We start from the raw sequence: 20,978 nt of genomic DNA on the forward strand, positions 1-20,978 counted from the left end.
TTTTAGTGTGTGTTAACACTAGCGACACCCATAGGAATATATGGGTGTATCTAGTGTTAGCGTGTGCTAAAAATGCTAGCGCACCACAGTAAACAGGGCCCTTGGTAATTTATGGTTCAGCAAAGAGGTAGTAGAGAGGGTGAGCTTTACGCAAAGTTACCTTTTTATACACCTATCACTCAAATTTAGAAAGACAGTTATTCAATGTTGCTGGCAGTTATCGACCTCTCCATGTATTTAAAATTTATATATGCATAATATCAGGTCATTTACGGTGGGGTTTACTACGCCGCTAGTGTGGCTGGCTGTGCGCCAGTGCTGATACAGCCCATTCACTTTGGGCTGTGTCGGCAATGCCACGCGGAAGCCGCTAGCATGGCTTAGTAAACAAACCCCCTAAATTGTTAAAAGGCCAGATAATATCTGTATATTTGTGGGCTGTGTATTTATTTAATTGTGACATTCAGCTGCTATAAATATACATTATGTACGTAGAGGGGTATTTTTGATAAAACGTCCAAATCAGAATTGAGATATCCTGCTCATAGCATCCAAAAAATGTCAATCTCTCAGCCATAATCGAACAGGAAAAATGTTCAGATGTTTTGTTCAAAAATACATGAGAAGGATGTTTTTGTACTGAAAACATCCAAAAATAAAGTGCCATTTTCCAAAGTGAAATGTCCAAATTATGAATGATAAAAAAACAGGGACAAGAATGTCTGGCATCATTTTCACAAAAGTGGCCACAGAAATGTCTCTGCAGAGCAGATGGGGAGCCTAGTGGTCAGTGCAGTGGACTTTGAACAATGTCATCCAGGTACAAATTACACCTTAACTCTCCTATTTTATATTGAGAGCTCTCGAGAAACAGAAAAACACCTACTGTACCTAACTGTATACCGCTATAATAGCCTTCAGATATGCAGGTGTCTCATATATTTAGGTACAGTAAATATTTTGTCATTTTTTGGAGGACTCACAATTTCTACCACAAAATAAATAGTTACAGGGGGATTTGGACCTAGGTCCCTTTTTTTTTTTTTTTTTTTACTGACCACTGCACTGATCACTAGGCTACTCCAGGGACCTGCTTGCTGCTCTATTAAATTTGCCTATTGTATTCCTTTCCAGTTTCACTTTTAGGGGAGAGGAAAGGGGATCAGGGATTAAAGAGGGGTCATGCCTTAATCCCTCCAATGATCAGCTGCTCAGGGCATCTTTTTATACCCTAGACATGATTGAAACCGATCTAGATAAAAATGTCCTCCTTTTTTGCCTTGGCCATTTCTTCCCATTCAATTATTGCTGAAAGATGTCCTAATTTTGGGCCCAAGCTAGTTACACCCAAAGTACACCTTCAACATGCCCCCTTACTATTTAGATGAGCTGCAGTGTAAAAATGGCCTATTTCTGACTTTTGGAAAGCGTGACTTTGACGTTTTCAGCAGATGGACTTTTTTTTTTTCCTTGCCATTTTGAGGTGCCCATCTGTTTCAAAAATGAGTGCTTTAGTTTAGGTCTGCTGAATAGCAGGCCTAATAAAATAAATCATGTTGGCATGGTTACCAAAATATGCATCTATCTGGCACTGTCACCTGTTTGACTAGCAGCACTGAATATATGGATTACATTAACTGCCAGTGTCGGCATTTAACTGAAGCCAGTGACTGCACCAGTCACATATTGGGCCAATATAAATCAGATGTGTCCTAGCTCAGGCACATCCTGCTGCAAGTCAAATAATTTTATAGTAGAATAATTCTGTGCTATTAACTTATATACAACAACAAACTATATGACCCTTTTACTAAACCACAGTAAAATTTGTAGTTAATGTGGCTTAACGTGGGAATAGACCATGAGGTAGTTGCAAATTTTATGTTGCAAGCAGTGAGGGTGAAACAAACATTTTCTAATCCTGGTCTAGCATTAAAGTGTCATTTAGCACACGGTCCCTGGTCACTGTTAACACAGGAGAACTTACAGCTTCCTATTTAGAAGGTGATAAGTGTTCCTCTGTTAAGGAGGAAATTCTATAAATGGTGCACAAAAAATTCAGCTCAATGCTGTTCGACAATGGCCATTCAGAGACAAGCGCCCATTATACAATACCATTGAGTGCCAATTTTGGTTCCCAAATTTAGGTACCAGGCCTTGTGCCTGCTGAAACCAGGGGTAATTCCCAGTGCCCACTTTGGGCACACATCCTTGGTATTCTATAACACTGTAGGAATTCCCCTGACCTGCCTATGAAACACTCATGGCCACATCCCTTTTCAGTTGTGCATTATGGAATTTGGCTGCACATTGTTATAGAATAACGCATAGCAGGACATGCTCATAATTCCAAATTGATATCAATTAGTGCCATTAGCACCCAATTATTGGCATTAATTGGATTCTGAGCTAATTTCATTGAGCACACATCTTGAATAGGCACCCAATTTTGCGTGCCATCCCCAAGATTCTTTATATGGTGTGCTGAGTAGTGCGTGCAAATTTATGCGCACAGCTAAATACTAATTTGCTTAAGGAGCCACTTAGTCATGATAGTTGGCCGATAATGACCAATTATCAACACTGATTAGAATTTATGCACGCTTCTTTCTAGGGGTATTCTATAAAGAGGAGCGTGTAAATTCCCATATGTGCAGCCTAAAAGGGGGCATGGTCATGGGAGGAGTGTGGACATGTCGAGGGCCATCAATCAGATGTGCGCATGTGATTACTGAATTCGGGCCTACGCGCCTAGATTTAGGCTCAGGCGTTCACACCAGTTTTTCAGTAGCATAAATGGGTGTGCCTAAATCTAGGAGCATCCACCCGGCGTAAGCATATTCTATTAAAAAAAATCTGAATGTAGGCGTGGCTTTTAGAATATGTGTAGGAACATCCAATGAATATGCCTAGATTTTAGGTGCCCTCTACAGAATCGGGTCCTATATATAGAATTTGGTGGTACATGTGCATTAACCAGTTAGCCCACAGTAAGTGTAATGTGCTAGCTAGCTAATGCTTCCACTCATGCCATGCACCTTGAGAAAAACTTAGTAATGCGTAGTTTAACACTTCGAAACAGGCAAACTACCACAAAACCCTTTAAGACAGTCGTGCAGTAACCTGTTTCTGCATGATAATTGTACATTAACCTGCAAATTCTATATAGTGTGGCTAGAGTTACACACTCAAATCTTGGCATATTCTGATTTGTGCAACCAATTCAACTGGTTAACAAGCCAATCAATCTCAATAATTGTTATCAAGCAATTATTGGAACTAATTGGCACTAATTAGAATTTATGTGCACTACTCGCTAAGCATATTCTATAAAGTAGTCTACATAAATTCTACTGCATGAATCTGCATGTGCAGCACTGCGTATGCTTTGTAGCGCTATAGAAATGCTAAATAGTAGTAATAGTAGTAGTAATCTCAAAATTGGGTACAGCCATGGGCAGGTCTTGGCTGTTCCTAAAATTTAGGTGTAGCCTGTTTCACACCTAAAGTTATGCTTTAACATTTACGTCAGCTTTTCATTGGTATAAATGGATGTGCCTAAATTTTAGTCATGTGGATGGGGCTATGTATATTCTGTAAACCATGCCTAACTTTAGGTGCAGTATATAGAATGAGTAGGCGCGTTTTCCATCTGCGCCAATTTCGGTGAAAAATATAGAATCAGGCCCTAAGTGTTTAACGCACTTTAATAAAAGGGCCTTTATATTAGTAAAGCATTACTCTTAGGATGCAGTGGTATATTGTGTCTCTAAATATTTCCAAGTATCAGGTCATGGGCCAGCATCCCAGACCTGAAGGAGACTATCAACCTCTCTGGACTCCACATTACTGCCATGAGTATGATTGAGTTTATAAAACCCTGGCTTAGGGGAAAGCAATTAAACAGTTGCAAATAGGACCCATAACATAATGTAAGAGAAAGCCCCTTGGCGATTTCATAGACTAGTCTAATAGCTCTAGCCACTAACCGAGGTTAAATCGTGCCCTTGCACCCCTCCCCCCCCTTACTGGAGCCTTGGCCAAAGACTGACTTAGTGTGCACTTGCCATTTTCCTGTCTCTTCAAGAAGATACTAGGAAAGAGATTATACAGCTTGATTTGTTTGATACATTAGTCAATTTCTGAAATTCTTGCACAATACTGTGAAAGGCAAAGGGAGAAAATTTACAAAACAGAAATTACTTTTGGACAAAAGTAACCAAAGATCAGCAAAGTCTTTTGTATCTGTAGCTTTTCATAGCGAAAGACTATTCCAAAAACTTTCAAAAAACAAATCTTCACAGTTCTAGTGCCAAGGTGTTTAACATTTTATCTATTGGTGTGAGGACACTGGACCGCCACTAGTTTAGTAGAAAGGTGTGGATGTAGATTTGCCTTTCAATCCATTCCACAAAATGAGCTACGTTGCTATAAACACCAGGTCCTAAAACCTTGGAAAAACAGACTGATCCCCATGATGTTAGGCCAAACAGTGTCCACCGGCCTCCAGGCTGCTCACAGACGAGAGGACCTCCACTGTCTCCCTGGGATTAAGGAAAATAGTGGTGGTTATTTTGTGATAGCTAGGTTTGTGTAGATGAATCATATATTACCTACTGTGAAACTCGAAACTGTTATCAGAAGTTTATAGTCATTTATAGATACTGCACTCAAAACATATAAAGGGCAATCCTGTAACTGGGTGTCTGACTTATGCCCCACTTGCACGTGTAAATGTACAAAAAGCCTGCACTTTCACGGGTAAGTATACATATATGCACACAAGTGGTAACAAAGGGCCAGATTCTTTATATGATGCCTAAAAAAAATGCACGGTAAACATTTCCGCCAAGAGGTATTCTATAAGCGCTGCCTAAATTTAGGTGTGGTATATAGAATACACCTAAGTAGAACTACATGCATCCATTTACATCAATGAAAACATGCTGTAAATCCTGGCACGTAGATTTACATGCACTAGGCCATATTCTATAACAGTGTGTATAAATTTTGGAACGCCCATTTCCCTGACTATAACCACGCCCACTTTTGCCTGCGCATGTTAGAATTTAGGCATAGTGCATTATAGAATACGCTTAGGGAGTTGTGCATGTAAATTTTAATTTTTGCAATTAGTGCTCAGTGCTTGTTAAGTTCTATTAAGAGTGCTGATTAGCCTGTTAAGCCAATTAAGTTACACACACACACATTGTTATAGAATCCACCTGGATTTCGGCACGGAACTCTAGGCACACTATATAGAAGCTGGTGGAAAGCGACTAAAAGCTATTCTGTAAGGGTACTTATAAGTGGCATACAAAGGCTGCATTCACATGGGTTTAAGGAAGGCTGCCACCTATTTGCACAGATTACAGTGTCCACAGTTACATCAGGTCCACTATTCCCTCTAAGCTGAGCGGGAGTCCAGCTACAGTCCTGCCAGTGGGTGCTGCTGTTTCACTATCACATTTTCAATAGTGAGGGACTGGCAAGTTCTGCAGGTTGCAGGGAACCAGCCTGTCCATAGAGATTGAACACACAACATTGAAGCACCACCCCCTACTGGTAGCAATACATTTGGAGGACACCCACTCAGCTAGAAGGAACAGTATCTATGGCTGGTATTATTGCAAGTGCCTAACTTTTAGATGTGCCGCCGATGCAGGGTTATGCTAGTATTCTATAATAGAATCTGAGCACCTAGATGCCTTTATAAAATGGGATTTCACCCCATGGCATCACATAAAAGCTTTTTTGTAGAGAACTTTTTCTAAAGTGTATCATTATGTAATACATCAGGGGTGAAAATGATTTAAATGGCCAGGAGAGGCTCCTAGCTAAACTGCTTGTCCAGGGCCAGCTGGCTTATTCAGTGGCACTTAACCAGATAGTGCCACTGAATATACCCGGTCTAAGACAAAACCAGCTAGTTTGTGGGAGTTCTGGGGGCAGAGACAGCACTTATCCAGATATGTTAACAGGACTGTGTTTTTGGCGGTGCTGTCTTTATCGAGTTTGACTTATCTGGTTAAGTACGGACCATGGCTCTTAACCGGATCAATTTTATCTGGCCACCCAAACCCAGATATTCAATGTTGTCATCCAGACATAGCCTGACATTAAATATTTAGGGATAATGCTGGTGGTAGCCAAAAACATACTGACTGCTCTCTATCAGTCTAAATCAGGGGTTCTCAACTCAGCCCTCAAGAGACACCTAGCCAGTCAGGTTTTCAGGATATCCACAATCAGGGCCACCGAGAGACAAAGCTGGATCCGGAGCAAACAATCTTAAGGGCCCCCGTGCCCTCCTCCCGTGCCCCAGTACCCCTTGCCATGTCCCCACAACCCCCTCCCATGTTCCCTGCCCCCTCCCTCGCAGTGAGGCACAGATGGAAGTTGTGTTTTGTGGATCTGATCTGAACTCTGAGATTTCTGTTGCCTTTGTTTGAAGGAGCCTCAGCATGGCATGGGCTGCAGACAGTTCACCTGCTCCAGAGCATGCTGGGGCTCCATCGGGCAGGGATGGCAAAAATCTCAAGAGTTCAGATCCACAACTTGTTTGTGTACTCACTACTCAGTAAAGTTCAATAAGATCAGGAAATGGAAAAAAAGCATTATCTTACAAAAATTATGCTTATGTCGTGTCCTGGCCAGGACTTAAAGTGACTTGGGAGACTGCTGGATTATCGCACCGCTACAGTCAGATGGATATGGATTGGAGCAGCCATAGGAGCTAGAGGAAGTACATCATGGTCACAGGGCCCGGCCACGCGCAAGAGAAGCAGGAAGGAAGGATGATGCCAGAGGAGGAGAACCTGCAACAGCAGTGCTACGTTAATGCAATAGCGTAGCACAGGAGGAAACCACTGAATTGCAGGCAGCCTTCTGCCTGCTCGGCTGCCTTGCGCCAGTGCGGCATCACGGCACGGCTGAACTTTAAATGGAAACCGGCAATTTTGTATTTCCGACGCAGCAGCACAGCATGGGCCTCCCTTTGAGGCCGAGCCTGGGGAATTTTGCCCCTCCTCTCGGTAGCCCTGTTCACAATGAATATGCATGAGATCAATCTGCATAATCTGCCTCCATTGTATGCAGATGTCTTTCATGTATATTCATTGTGGGTATCCTGAAAACCTGACTGACTAGGTGTGTCCTGAGGACTGGCTTGAGAACCCCTGGTCTAAATACATCAGTAATCTAAAATGTTGAAAGTTGCTGAGAGACTAATAACCAGTAGAACAGGCTTGGTCACAATGGAATAAAAAGTCAGTTGTTTTACAATCCTGAGAGAAAGGGACAAAGCACAGTTACTTTGACAGCTATCTGAAATAAAAACTGAAAAGCCAAATATGAGGATGTCGTCACACCAACCTGTAAACTGTGCTGACGTGATCTAATTATCTCCATTTTGCTTATGTTCAGGATTTAAATAGCATTTTATTGTACTGTAATCTGTATGGTATGTAGAACTGCAGAGTTTTGCTTTGTGTCAGATCAATCATATAATACAAATTTGAAGCAGACTATTATGCAACGATACTTACCATACAGGAATCTACTGTTCCAGCTTCATAGCCTGCACACAGCATCCTGGAGGTGATAGTTTTCAAATCAAAATAAGACTGACACTGTTCCAGTGAAATAATGCGAACTTCCCCTTCTTGAAGCTTAAATGGCACTAAGTTGAAAAGATAATATATATAGATTAGTTGTTAATACCCAGGGATAGAATGTTTTCTACATGCATTCTTTGAGGCTTTTTCCACCCACTATTATTAATATATTAGCAGATGTCTAATGCAGATTTCAATCTAATTGAGGATTGTATTTAAATGATATTTTGTGTGATTATTTCATCCTCTACCCAAACATTGTTTCTATAGCGGTCGCTCCTGACCACTGTCAGGCCCGGAAATGCAGTGGGATTTGAATCAGGCTTCTCTGGTTCTTAACCTGCTTCTCTAACCATTAGGCTACTCCTCCACCAAATAGTGGGGAGAGGGATGGCTTGAAATGAGATACAGAGAGGCACTCAACTCTCCCTATTACCTTTTCTTTATGCATTTCTTTGGGCTTTTTTGCACCTTTGTCATCTGGATTGTTCCCATGTGTGGTTCCTGTAACTTGAGTTGCCTGGGACAGAAATTACTATTTTTGTTTTTGTGTGTGTGTGTGGGGGGGGGGGGGGGGGGGTGTCAGTAAGCATTTCCTCTTTATCAAGGTTTGTGTCTTGTGTGTTGATTTGATAAATTGATAAACAATTTTAGAAAACCCTCTGTTTTATTATTGGGAATGGTTTTGAAAAGTGCCCTCTAAATGATGAATTCAGATGATGAGATGTTCTGGTTTGAAAATGAGAGATTTACTTACTTTTATTGCCCATGTGGCCCCACCCTGTGATGTAGCAGTAGGTATCTGGTTCAACGGAGTGCTTCTTGTTGGGCAAACAGATTGGCCTCACATAACTGGTCACATTGATGTCAGTATCCAGTTTGACTATGCTGATATCATAGTCCACCACTGCTCTGTTGTAACGGGGATGGAGGATAATCTTCTGTACTAAACGGGTCTGCATGAAATCAGATGGATGATCCAAGTTGTTGATGCCAAATACGACTTTCCATACAGCAGCATTTTCTCTCCTAGAGTGAAAATAACAATATAAGCCTTTCAAACAAACTGTACTTTAAGGGAGGGTACAATACCATACATGTACAGTTTCAAAATGATTTATATGGGTACAAAGCAAGTCATTTGCACTAATCAGTTGTCTGAAAATTGTTCTCCCTCAATTTGTCTAGAAGTCCACTGTCTTGACAGAAGATGTGTCCCTGGGGAATGTTTAGGCTGAAGGAGAAAAAGTTCGCATGTAAATCAAATTTATAAATCTATAGGTGCACTTGTAGCCCAAAATTGTAAAATAAGCAGGTGCAAATGGTACTTTGAACCCATGGCAGTTTTCAAAGTGAAACTCCTTACATACTTTCCCTTTGAAAATTGACAGAAAGACTGGAAGTAAAAATGCAGGTAATTCAAAAATTGACCCCCATATTGCATATGCTACCATCAAAACATGGCTGATTTCTCAAAGCAGCCATTTCACATATATGCAGTTTATCCTCTACCCAGTTTTTCATTTCAAAGTAGCTGCTATAAACACATTTCAAGGCATTGACTATGTGGATATATTCAGTTCAAACTCCTGTTACTAACTGACAAGTGCCTTCACTCTGCAGCTCCTCAGGACCTCTCCACTCTTCTCTCTCCCTACGCTCCTCCCCGGGAACTCCGTTCATCAGGTAAATAAATCTCTCTTATCTGCACCCTTCTCCTCCACTGTCAACTCCAGACTCCATTCCTTTTATCTTGCTACACCATATGCCTGAAATAGTCAGTACATTAACCTCCATCTCTGGCTGTCTTCAGCGTCTTTTTCAGGCTGCTTTTAATACCTAACTCCTATTCACTTGTTCAGTACCCATGTCTGTTGTGTCATTCCCACCTTAAGTATTTGTCCTGTTTGTCTGTCCTGATTAGATTGTAAGCTCTGTTGAGCAGGGACTGTCTCTTCATGTTCAAGTATACAACGCTGCATTTGAGATGTACTTTGTAAACAGAATATGAAAAATGTACAAGTGTGAAGACTTTTACAAGGCATTCAACAGTCATGGTGTGGGTTAATGATAGCACAGTTTGAAAACTAATAATAGAATCACTACACTCACTGGGCAAGGTGATGAAGTTGTCCCAATGTGTGTTATATGTATGTGTTAGTGTGTGTTATTTCATTGCAGGTCTCAACTTATGCAATGAGACCTGATTACCAATAACATTCAGTAATGGTCTTAGCGCATGTTAGCTGATAACTTCTGGCTTCAAAATCAGGGACCCTTTTACTAAGCTGCATAAGCATCTACAGGCGCCCTAAAATAGAGTTACCACATGGCTACCGTGTGGCTTTTGCGGTAATTTTATTTTTAGTGCGCATCAGCTACATTCACCTGAAAATATTTTTTATTTTCTGGCGTGTGTCAGCTACGCGCACCAAGTGGCATTTGGTGCGCATAGGTCATTACCGCCCGGTTACCACATTAGACTTTACTGCTAGGTCAATGGCTGGCGGTAAGGTCTCAGACCCAAAAATGGACGCGCAGCAATTTTCATTTTGCCGCACGTCCATTTTCGGCAAAAATTTTTAAAAGGCATTTTTTTACAGGTGTGCTGAAGAATGATTCTGTGCGCACCAAAACATGCATCTACACTACCGCAGGCCATTTTTCAGCACGCCTTTGTAAAAGGGCCCCTATATAACAATTTTGTTTATATGAATTAGACTTTTTCTGAGCTATTATTAAAGTTCAAGCTTTAACCACTAGAGGGATGCTTGATCATCTTTATACCTATGTACCCTGCTCACAAAATATTAAGTTTATTGTTATGTATCATAAATACACCCACTGTAATGTTCTGTATCTAATTTCCAGAAGTTACTTTAAACCAATAGGTTGGTATCAGAAATAGCTTTTGCCTTTAGATACCTATGAAAATGTGTCCTACAAAATGGAAAACATGGACCTCTGTAGATAAGAAGCCAGAGGGCTAATGTCTTCACCTTCTTTTCTCTTATTTTGGTATAAAATTACAGATGTAGGGCTAGATTCTATATAAGGCGTAAAAAAAATTTGTTGCTGAAAAAAAGCGCTATTCTATAAACTGTGCGTAAAGCTAGGCACAGTTTATACAATAGTGCATAACAAAAACATGATGCAAATGCCCGCATCTAAATTTACATGTGGAGCTCCCATATTCTATAATTACATGCGTAACTGAAAACCACACCCATGATCCACCCCGAAATACCCATGACCCTTCCTCTTTCTGTGCCCCCTTTTTGGTCCACACGTAAAATTTAGGCGTGGATCTCAGGCCTAAATTTATGCACATAAGTTCTAATTAAATCTAATTAATGCCAATAATTGCTTGCTAAATTGGCTCATTAAATAATTAAATTGCATATGAAAATTCAGTGTGCACCCAAATTTGCATATGCAAATTTTATAGAATTTGGGGGTTAGTGTGTGCTAATGTTGTTAACATGTATTATTAAGAACAAGATCCCAGGAGTCCTTTTACTAAGGTGCGTTGAAAAATGGCTTGCGGTTTTGTAGGCGTGGGTTTTGAGCGAGCAACAATCCACTTTTCAGCACTCCTGTAAAAAAAGGCCTTTTTAAAAAATTTTAGCCGAAAATGGACGTGCGGCAAAATCAAAATTGCTGCGTGTCCATTTTGGTTCTGAGACCTTACCACCATTGACCTAGTGGTAAAGTCTCACGTGGTAATCGGGTGGTAATGACCCACTGCGCCAATGCCACTTGGTGTGCATAGCTGATGCGTGCCAGAAAATAAAAAATATTTATCGGGCGCATAGCTGACGTGCACCAAAAATGAAATTACCACAAGGGCCATGCAGTAGCCGTGCGGTAACTCCATTTTGGTGCACGTTGGGTGCACATAGACGCTTACGCAGCTTAGTAAAAGGGCCCTCCAGTGAATAAAATGTGACCTGCAGTAAAATAATGTGCATTAATGGTGTTAGCATGCATTTGAAACTCAGCTGTTACTGTAAGCCCTCTGGAAACAGGGAAACTACTTACTACTACTACTACTTATGATTTCTATAGTGCTACTAGACGTACGCAGCGCTGTACACTTGAACATGAAGAGACAGTCCCTGCTCGACAGAGCTTACAATCTAATTAGGACAGACAAACAGGACAAACAAGAGATAAGGAAATATTAAAGTGAGGATGATAAAATAAGGGTTCTGAACAAGTGAACAAGAGTTAGGAGTTAAAAGCAGCATCAAAAGGATGGGCTTTTAGCTTAGATTTGAAGACGGCCAGAGATGGAGCTTGACGTACCGGCTCAGGAAGTCTATTCCAGGCATATGGTGCAGCAAGATAAAAGAAACGGAGTCTGGAGTTAGCAGTGGAGGAGAAGGGTGCAGATAAGAGAGATTTACCCAGTGAATGGAGTTCCCGGGGAGGAATGTAGGGAGAGATGAGAGTGGAAAGGTGCTGAGGAGCTGCAGAGTGAATGCACTTATAGGTCAATAAGAGGAGTTTGAACTGTATGTGGAAACAGATAGGAAGCCAGTGAAGTGACTTGAGGAGAGGGCTAATATGAGCATAATGACACCTATTCTACCTGAATATAACCTCCCTTTCTTCTTTCTGGAAACTGATGAAAACGCACTTATTTCATCAAGCATTCCAATAATGATGACGATAAATATAATTAGCAGTTTAAGAGGTACTGCTTTGTGTAGTGTTAGAACTGTTGGAGTTGAATGATATTAAGGGCCCTGTTTACTAAGGTGCACTAATGTTTTTAGTGTGTACTAACCGTGTAGACGCCCATATGGGCATCTACATGGTTAGCGTACGCTAAAAAGGTTAATGTGTCTCTAGCGCAGCTTAGTAAACAGGGCCCTAAATGTTTTGATTTGATTGTGATATTTATGTATTGTTTTAATTTTATGAATGTTTTATTATAAGCCACTTAGACTGCATAGTTAATGCAGGGTATGTGATAGATAAATAAATAAAACTCATCTTTAGCTACTATTGTTTATTATTTACAAACTTCTTAGTATACTGCCTAACAAGGGGACGCTCAAGGCGGCTTACAGTCAAATTTTGGAAAAGAAAAGGAACTACAATTCTTTAGCAATGTCACTACATTCTTGTTACTGGAGAATGTAGTGACAGCAGCTGGCCTTACGGAGTTTAAGGGGAGTTTGGACAGATTCCTGAAGAAAAAGTCCATTGAACATTATTGAATATATATATTTTTTTTTTTTGGGGGGGGGGGTTGCCGGGTTCTTGAAGCCTGGATTGGCCGCTGTTGGAGACAGGATGCTGGGCTTGATGGACCCTTGATCTTTTCCCAGTAAGGTGGTGCTTATGTGCTTAAAAGAGACATGAGACAAAAGAGACCAAAAAAAAAGAATCTGATCAGCTAGTCCGTCGGACCACCACTGCGGCAATGGTAAGTTGTTAAATAGGACTTGATCCCCCAAAGCCCAACTGGAAAAGGTAGGTTTTTAGTGCCTCTCTGAATTTCAAGTAAGTGGGTTCCTTATGCAATTAAGGGAGCAGGGAATTCCATAGAGAGAGGACAGTGCAGAAAAAAGCACAATTTTGTGTGAAATCAAATTGAGAAGGAAGACTGAAGCAGTGGCGTACCTAGGGTAGTTGACACCTGGGGCCAGTCATTTTTTAACACCCCCCCCCCCCCCCCCCCCCAAATCCAGTACTAGGCATACCGAGAATACAAAACATCAGGACCTATAGAGCGATTCTACCATACCATAAGCAGTAATTTCTACGAGTCACACAAGGAAAAGGAAAGCATCTTAAACACTACAGTGAGCACTAGAACATCAATTCACCTATTGTAAAATGAAACCAGACAGAATAATACAGATCGTCGATCCTGCACAGTCAATGCCAACTGAAAGCCATGTCTTTTTCACAAACACAGATACACCCTAATCCACTATAGAATAAGTAGTAATATTTAAACTTTCTATTTAGAGATTCAAAATGGCCGCTGACTAGTTCGGACGCTCAGCAAAGCTCCGAGAAGAAAAATGCCAAAGAGAAGGGGCCGCTTGTCCTCCGCCGCTGCCCCTCCACGGCAAAATCCTCCTTTTCAATCCACAATGATAAATTACCTTCGTGGAGCACAGATATCAGGAACATCGGGAGCAGGTCCGCTAGGTCGACCGGGTGGAAATGGAACCATTTCGGAGACCGTTGGACTGGAGCTATCGCTCAGCCCTGATGATAGGGCGCCTCCCCCGCAACCCTCGGGAGCGAGCACGTCGACGCCGGATCCCAGCAGGACGCCACCGAAGAGTGTAGTCGTCCACAGGGCCGAGGAGGAGAGTCGAACTGCGGACAGTGTGGACCTTTTTTGTGACCTAGGTGCCTCTCGAGGGGGAGATATGACATCTAATAATCAGCACCAGATGGAAGCTGTGACCGGAGATAAGGCACAACAGACCGCTGTTGTAGCTGCAGAGGTACAATTTCCTAAATTTCAGAAACCTACTGAAATTACATTAGAGACTCTATACACTTTGATTGTGGACTTAGGGAGTTCCTTAAGTCCACAAATTAAACAATTATCTCAAGAAATGTCTAAAATGGACCAAAAGGTTCAACAGACTGAACTCAAGGTAGAGACAATATCGAATCGGCAAGAAGAATTGGAAAAACAAGTGAAAGAGGTTCATTTAAACCAAGAGACTATCATTAAAGACTTAATTTCCTTGAGGAGACGTACTGAATTCTTGGAGAATGTAACCAGAAATAATAATATCCGCTTTTTAAATTTTCCAAAAAAAGTTGGCGTTTTACCAAGGGAAATGCTTAGAAAGTATATTACAGAGATACTTGGCGCTTCAGAGGAAATGGTTCCACCATTCACACAAATATATTATTTGCCCCTGAAGCGCCAAGTGCCTCAAGAAAAGTCAGAATTAGATATTTCACTGATACTGGAATCCTCAGATACTGAATTAGTCCAAGCTTCTACTTTAATTGCCACAGTAGCCTTGTCGCCAGATAAAAACTGGCTGATGAGACTTTTCTTTCAAAATAAGGATAAGAGTTTCCTTGGTTTAAAAGTTAGTCTCTTCCCTGATGTGACTAAGGAGACTCAAAAACGTAGACAGCGATTTTTACTTATGAGGCCTGGTGTAATTCAGTTAGGAGGTACGTTTATTCTAAAGTACCCATGCAAATGCCTAGTTAAATATCAATCCAATAAATATGTGTTTTATGAGCCGGCACAGCTTTCCTCATTTTTAACTGAAAAGGGACAAGGGAGTAATTAACTTAGAACCCTATATATTAAGAGAAGATATCTTCTATGAGCACCCGATAAAGGAAAGCTTCCTTAATTATTTTCTTTTGGAATCCATAATGTAATTTTTGAATCTCATAAATGTGGACTTTAATTAACATGCTGTAATTGTTTGAACATTAATTGGTTTCCGTACATAGTTGAACAGTGATGTTATTTACTTGAAAAGTTTATTTTTGCTTGTTTTAATATATGTAAATTGATAAATAAAGAATAAAAAAAAAACAAAAAACTTTCTATTTAGACAAAAATTAAACTGAACCCCCAAGATGCCAGACTCTGCATACAATGGAACACCACAGAAACAGAAAACGTCCCCTAGTACTGTGCAAAATATAAAGACAGCAGATGTAAATTTGAAAAAACTAACAAATACCAACCACCACTTTACAAATTAACAAATAGAAATAAAACAAATAATATCATTTTATTGGACTAATACATTTATCTTTCAGAGGCCAAAATCTCCTTCCTCAGGTCAGTACAGTATAGTGCTGTTACAGTATCTTATCCTGACCTGAGGAAGGGGCTTTTGTTCTCTGAAAGTTAAGTCAAAATGTATTAAAATTAGTCCAATAAAAAGATGACCTTATTTACATGTTCTATTTATAAACATTTATTAACACAGCTACAATACTATATCCTAAAGCAAAATAATTAAAATATATATTTACAGTTTGTTGTCTCTGGTTTCTGCTTTCCTCATCTTCTTTTCACTGTCTTCCTTCCATCCAGCATGTCTTCGCTCACTCTCTGCCATCCAGTGTCTGCCCTCTCTAATGTCCCTTCCATCTAGTGTCTGCCCTCTCTCTCTGCCCCTTCCATCCACTGTCTGCCCTCTCTCTCCCTTCCATCCACTGTCTGCCCTCTCTCTCCCTTCCATCCACATCTGCCCTCTATTTCTGCCCCTTCCATCCACCATCTGCCCCAGTCTGCCATCTCTCTCTCTCTCCCTTCCATCCACATCTGCCCTCTATCTCTGCCCCTTCCATCCACCATTTACCCCAGTCTGCCCTCTTTCTCTCTTCCCCTTCCACCCACCATCTGCCCTTTCTCTCTGCCCCTTCAATCCGTCTGCCCTCCCTCTCCCATCCATCCAAGGTCTGCCCTCCCTCACGCTCCCCACTTCCATCCAGGGTCTGTCCCCTCTCTCTCTCTGCCCCCTCTTTTCAGCCCCCTTATTCTATCTGCCCCTAGTTCTAGCCCCAGCCCACATCTCCCACCTGCCCCCCTTTTCAGCCCCACTATCCCACCAGTCCCCAGCCCTTTTCTCCCATCAGTCCCGAGCTTCAGCCCCAGCCAGTTCTCCCTGTCCCCTTTAAAGCCCCCAGTTTCAGCCCCTGCCCCGTTTCAGCCCCCAGTTCCAGTTCTAGCCCCCTTATCCCAAATACCCTCATTTTCAGCCCCCAGTTCCAGCCCCCTTCATCCACCACATGCCTTGCATCCCCCCTTTTCAGCCCCAGACCCATTCTCCCACCTGCCCCAGGCATGGACCCATTTTCCCTCCTGCCCCCTTGTCAGACCCCAGACCCCTTCTCCCATCTGAGCATTCCCCTCCCCAATCCCCTTCTCCCCTATGACCACCTCCACCCTCCCCAATCCCCTTCTTCCCTCTGAGCACCCTCACCCTCCCCAATCCCCTTCTCCCCTCTGAGCTCCCCAATCCCCTTCTCCCGTCTAAGCACCCTCCCCAATCCCCTTCTCCCCTATGAGCACCCCCACCCTCCCCAATTCCCTTCTCCCCTATGAGCACCCCACCCTCCCCAATCCCCTTCTCCCCTCTGAGCACCCTCCCCAATCCCCTTCTCCCCTATGAGAACCCCCACCCTCCCCAATCCCCTTCTTCCTTCTGAGCACCCTCACCAATCCCCTTCTCCCCTCTGAGCCCCCCTCTCCCATCTGAGCCCCCCTCCATCGAGAGCCCTGAGCCCTCTTCACCCTAAAGCCACCACCCTGCTTTTTATTTTTTCAAATCCGTGCAGCGATGCAGGCAGCGCCTCACGTCTGCCCTGTATGAACTGAAAAAAGGAAATCGCTTTGCTGGCGTCGGGCCTTCCCTCGCTTGTTGTCCCGCCCTCTTTTGAGGTAACTTCCTATTTCCTCGAGGGCGGGGCAACAAGCGAGGGAAGGCCCGATGCCAGCAAAGCAATTTCCTCTTTTCAGTTCATGCAGGGCAAACGCGAGGCGCTGCCTGCATCGGCGATCGCTGCACGGTTTAAAAAAAAAAAAGCTGTCGGCTCTCGCGGAGCACCCCCCCACCCACTGACACCCGGGGCGGACCACCCCCACCCCCTTGGTACGCCACTGGACTGAAGAGATACTTAATCGGCATTTATAGGCAGAATGTAGTAAATGAGTAGGTTCATGGGGGGTAATTAATGAAGACACTAGTGATAAAGGTGTGAGCTAAAACCAAATCAATAAAACTTTTCTCAAAAATAGTTATTCATCCTGCCTAATTATATCTACTGTAGATAATCACAAAATTATATTTGACTTCCAAGCTGGAGAGATGTTTGATTTAAGTTTGTTTTCTCCTCTTTGTCACATTTGTTGTGAACATGCAAAAAACTCTAAACATGTATATATGTTGTACAGCTAGTCCACTGAACATATTGGAGGAAAGGAGAAACAGGGGTGACATGATACAGACGTTCAAATATTTGAAAGGTGTTACTCCACAAACAAACCTTTTCCGGAGACGGGAAGGCGGTAGAACTAGAGGACATGAATTGAGATTGAAGGTGGACAGACTCAGGACTAATGTCAAGAAGTATTTTTTCACAGACAGGGTGGTGGATATGTGGAATGCCCTCCCGTGGGAGGTGGTGGAGATGAAAACGGTAATGGAATTCAAACATGCGTGGTATAAACACAAAGGAATGGATCCATGGAATCTTAGTGGAGATTAGGTGGCGACGCCAGTAATTGGGAAGCAAAACTAGTGCTGGGCAGACTTCTACGGTCTACACCCTGATCGTGACTGAATAGATAGGGATGGGCTGGAGTGTAAATTTTAAGGGGTTTTGATGTTAGCTTCAGAACTTAGTAGAAGAACAGTGCTGGGCAGACTTCTACGGTCTGTGCCCTGAGAATGGAAAGAACAAATCAAACTCGGGTATAAAGTATCACATACCATGTAAAATGAGTTTATCTTGTTGGGCAGACTGGATGGACAGTACAGGTCTTTATCTGCCATCACTTACTATGTTACTATGAGGGGAATAATCGAACGGCGCTGGCGAAATAGATTGCCGGTGATCTATTTTGGTGGTGCCGCAAACAGCTGGCCGGAACTGTATTATCGAAAAAGAATGCCAGCCATCTTTTCTTTCGATAATACGGTTTGGACTGGCCAAATGCCAGAGTTCGCCGGGTTTCAGATGGCCACTTTTGTTTTTCGGCGATAATGGAAACTAAAAGCGGCCATCTCAACCCCGGCTAAATCCAAGACATTTGGTCATGGGAGGAGCACTGGTCCCCCTGACATGCCAGGACACCAACCAGGCACCCTAGGGGGCACTTCTAAAAATGTTTTAAAAATATACAAATAGCTCCCAGGTGCATAGCTCCCTTACCTTGGGTGCTGAGCCCCCCCAAATCCCCCCCAACCCCACTCCCCACTCCCTACAACTCTACACCACTACCATAGCCCTTAGGGGTGAAGGGGGCACCTACATGTGGGTATAGTGGGTTTTGGGGGGGGGGGTTGGAGGGCTCAACACTTTCCACCACAAGTGTAACAGGTAGGGGGAGGATGGGCCTGGGTCCACCTGCCTGAAGTCCACTGCAACCAACAAAAACTGTTCCAGGGACCTGCATACTGCTGTGGGTGCTTTTTTATTGAGCATTTAGAAAAATAACTTTCAGAGAAAAACGTTAAAAGAAAAAAAGAGGAGGTTTATAGAAACGCCCATGATGATGAAGTTGTAGCCTTTACCCCATGTTGTATTTGTGGGAGGGGCTTATTCTTGAGGCGATTTCCTCCTTTAATCAGATAAACTCTGACTTACTTTTTGACAACTGTGTTCTGTACTTATAAGTATAGTGAAGAAGAAGTGGAACCAGTCTCCCTGTGTATATATCTTTAGGGAGGTGGGTATGACATTTGAGGCTGTCATACAGGCTGGCAAAAAAGGTTTTTATTTTTATTTTTTTAGTGTGGGAGGGGATTGGTGACCACTGGGAGAGTATGGGGAGGTCATTCCCCATTCCCTCCGGTGGTCATCTGGTAAGTTGGGGCACCTTTTTGAGGCTTGGTCGTGAAAATAAAAGGACCAAGTAAAACCGGTGAAATACTCATTAACACCGCTTTTGTTTTTTCCATTATGCGCTGAAGCCAGCCATCTGGTAGCCACGCCCATGTCCGCCCATGTCCCGCCTTCGCTATGCCGCCGACATGCCCCCTTGAACTTTCGCCGGCTCAGCAATGGGAAAGCAGCGATGGTGTCAAAAAAGCAGCTTTCGATTATACCGATTTCACCGCTTTTGAGAGATCGTCGGCCATCTCCTGATTTATGTCGGAAGATGGCCGGCGATCACTTTCGAAAATAAGCCTGTATGTCACTTATCCAGTTACAGGCCTGCTAACTGGATAAGTGCTAGCAAGAGGGATATTCAGTGGCACTAACTTGCATAGAATATGTAAACTGCTTTGGTTGTACCACAGAAAGGCAGCATATCAAATCGGTGACTTTTTACCTTTACTCTCACTGAATATGTCCTCTGACTGCCTTGTCATTATCTGGACAGTGGAGCCAAATTCAGACTGCTAACCAGATAACAAACAGAGGGCCTTGTTTACTAAGCCACACTGTAGGTGTGCTAACTCTTTAGCATGCGCTAAAACTTAGCATGTGCTAATGGTAGAGATACCCATTATATTCCTATGGGTATCTCTAGCATTAGCGCGTGCAAATTTTTAGCACGTGCTATAATGTTTGTGAGCCTACAGTCTCGCTTACTAAACAGGGCCCTGACAGCAAAAATGGCTGTCCTAACTTTGAGGACCTTTTACTAAGCTGCAGTAAACTCTGCTGTGAAGAAACAGTTTGTTTTAAGACTATAAAATGTATTGGATATTTCCCTGTTTTAATTATGTCTGAAGTATGTTTCTCCTATTTGGCCAGTAGATGGTGCATGTTTATGCTTCAATCTGTTACATGAAACTGAGTGTTCTTTTTGTTTAACAAACGCAGGAAGCATACAGCAGTTTACGTTTAAAACTTGTTGACTGGGCTCTGATTGGCCTAGATTTTGAACTTATCCAGTAGTGCTGCTGACTGTTACTTTAGTCTTAGCCTGGAAGAAGAAAGAGACAGATCTTTTCGATAAGGGTCTGAGAACAATTATATGTCCTGATCTTCCCAGGTGCTGTTTAGACAGTATGCAAATGTTTTAGTTAGTTTTCTAATTGATCTATTTTTCAGTTACTTGTTACTGTTAGCCAATTGCACATTTTTGTCCACTGTTCCAAGTTCTGCCTGTCTGAATTGATAAAGAATCCTGGTGGTTTGTGTGTTGGGTCTGTGAGTGCATTCTGGGAATTGTGGGACCACTGGAAATGTGTCCCCAGAAACCTAGAAATCACTGGGGATAATTTGAACGCAGGAGACTCGTCCAGAGGCAGTAGAGCACAAGTAGCAGGTGCAGGTGGACCTGAGCTGTGCTGGGGATAGACTCTCTAAGTGGCTGCGGGGTAACCCCAGGTGGGTGGCTAAGTATTTTGTGACAGCTAGTATGCGCTTACCACAGCTTAAAAGGGTTTACCGTGGGACATCCTGTGGTAAGTCTGAGATTAGTGCTCATAAATCACGAGCTAAAAAATATTTTCAGTTTTTTTGCAGAAAGGGCATGTCAGAGGTTGAGGGTAGGTGTACCAGCGTACTGCATGATTAACATGTGAGCCATTACCGTCTATAAAATAGGTGTCAGTAAGTGTCATACATTAATTTGTTTTATTGAGCACACACTAATGGCAAAATTAGAGTGTGGCCATTAATTTTTTTAAAAAAAGGAAATCAGCCATTTTACTACTGCGG

The 20,978-nt window shown here is 42.5% G+C and overlaps 1 protein-coding gene across 1 annotated transcript in view; it reads right to left on the reverse strand.

The window, feature by feature from the left end:
* Positions 1–3,686: 3,686 nt before the first annotated feature.
* Positions 3,687–20,978, reverse strand: part of CORIN (corin, serine peptidase) — a 346,959-nt gene continuing 329,667 nt past the window's right edge. Inside the window, exons 20-22 of the mRNA XM_030191349.1 lie at positions 8,374–8,645; positions 7,548–7,681; positions 3,687–4,544 (exon numbers count right to left, since the gene is read on the reverse strand). Of these exons, the coding sequence (XP_030047209.1) occupies positions 4,362–4,544; positions 7,548–7,681; positions 8,374–8,645 (589 nt within the window). The 3' untranslated portion in view covers positions 3,687–4,361. The remainder of the gene's footprint in view (positions 4,545–7,547; positions 7,682–8,373; positions 8,646–20,978) is intronic.

The sequence above is a fragment of the Microcaecilia unicolor genome, chromosome 2 (genome assembly GCF_901765095.1).
Source record: "Microcaecilia unicolor chromosome 2, aMicUni1.1, whole genome shotgun sequence".
Taxonomy (NCBI): domain Eukaryota; kingdom Metazoa; phylum Chordata; class Amphibia; order Gymnophiona; family Siphonopidae; genus Microcaecilia; species Microcaecilia unicolor.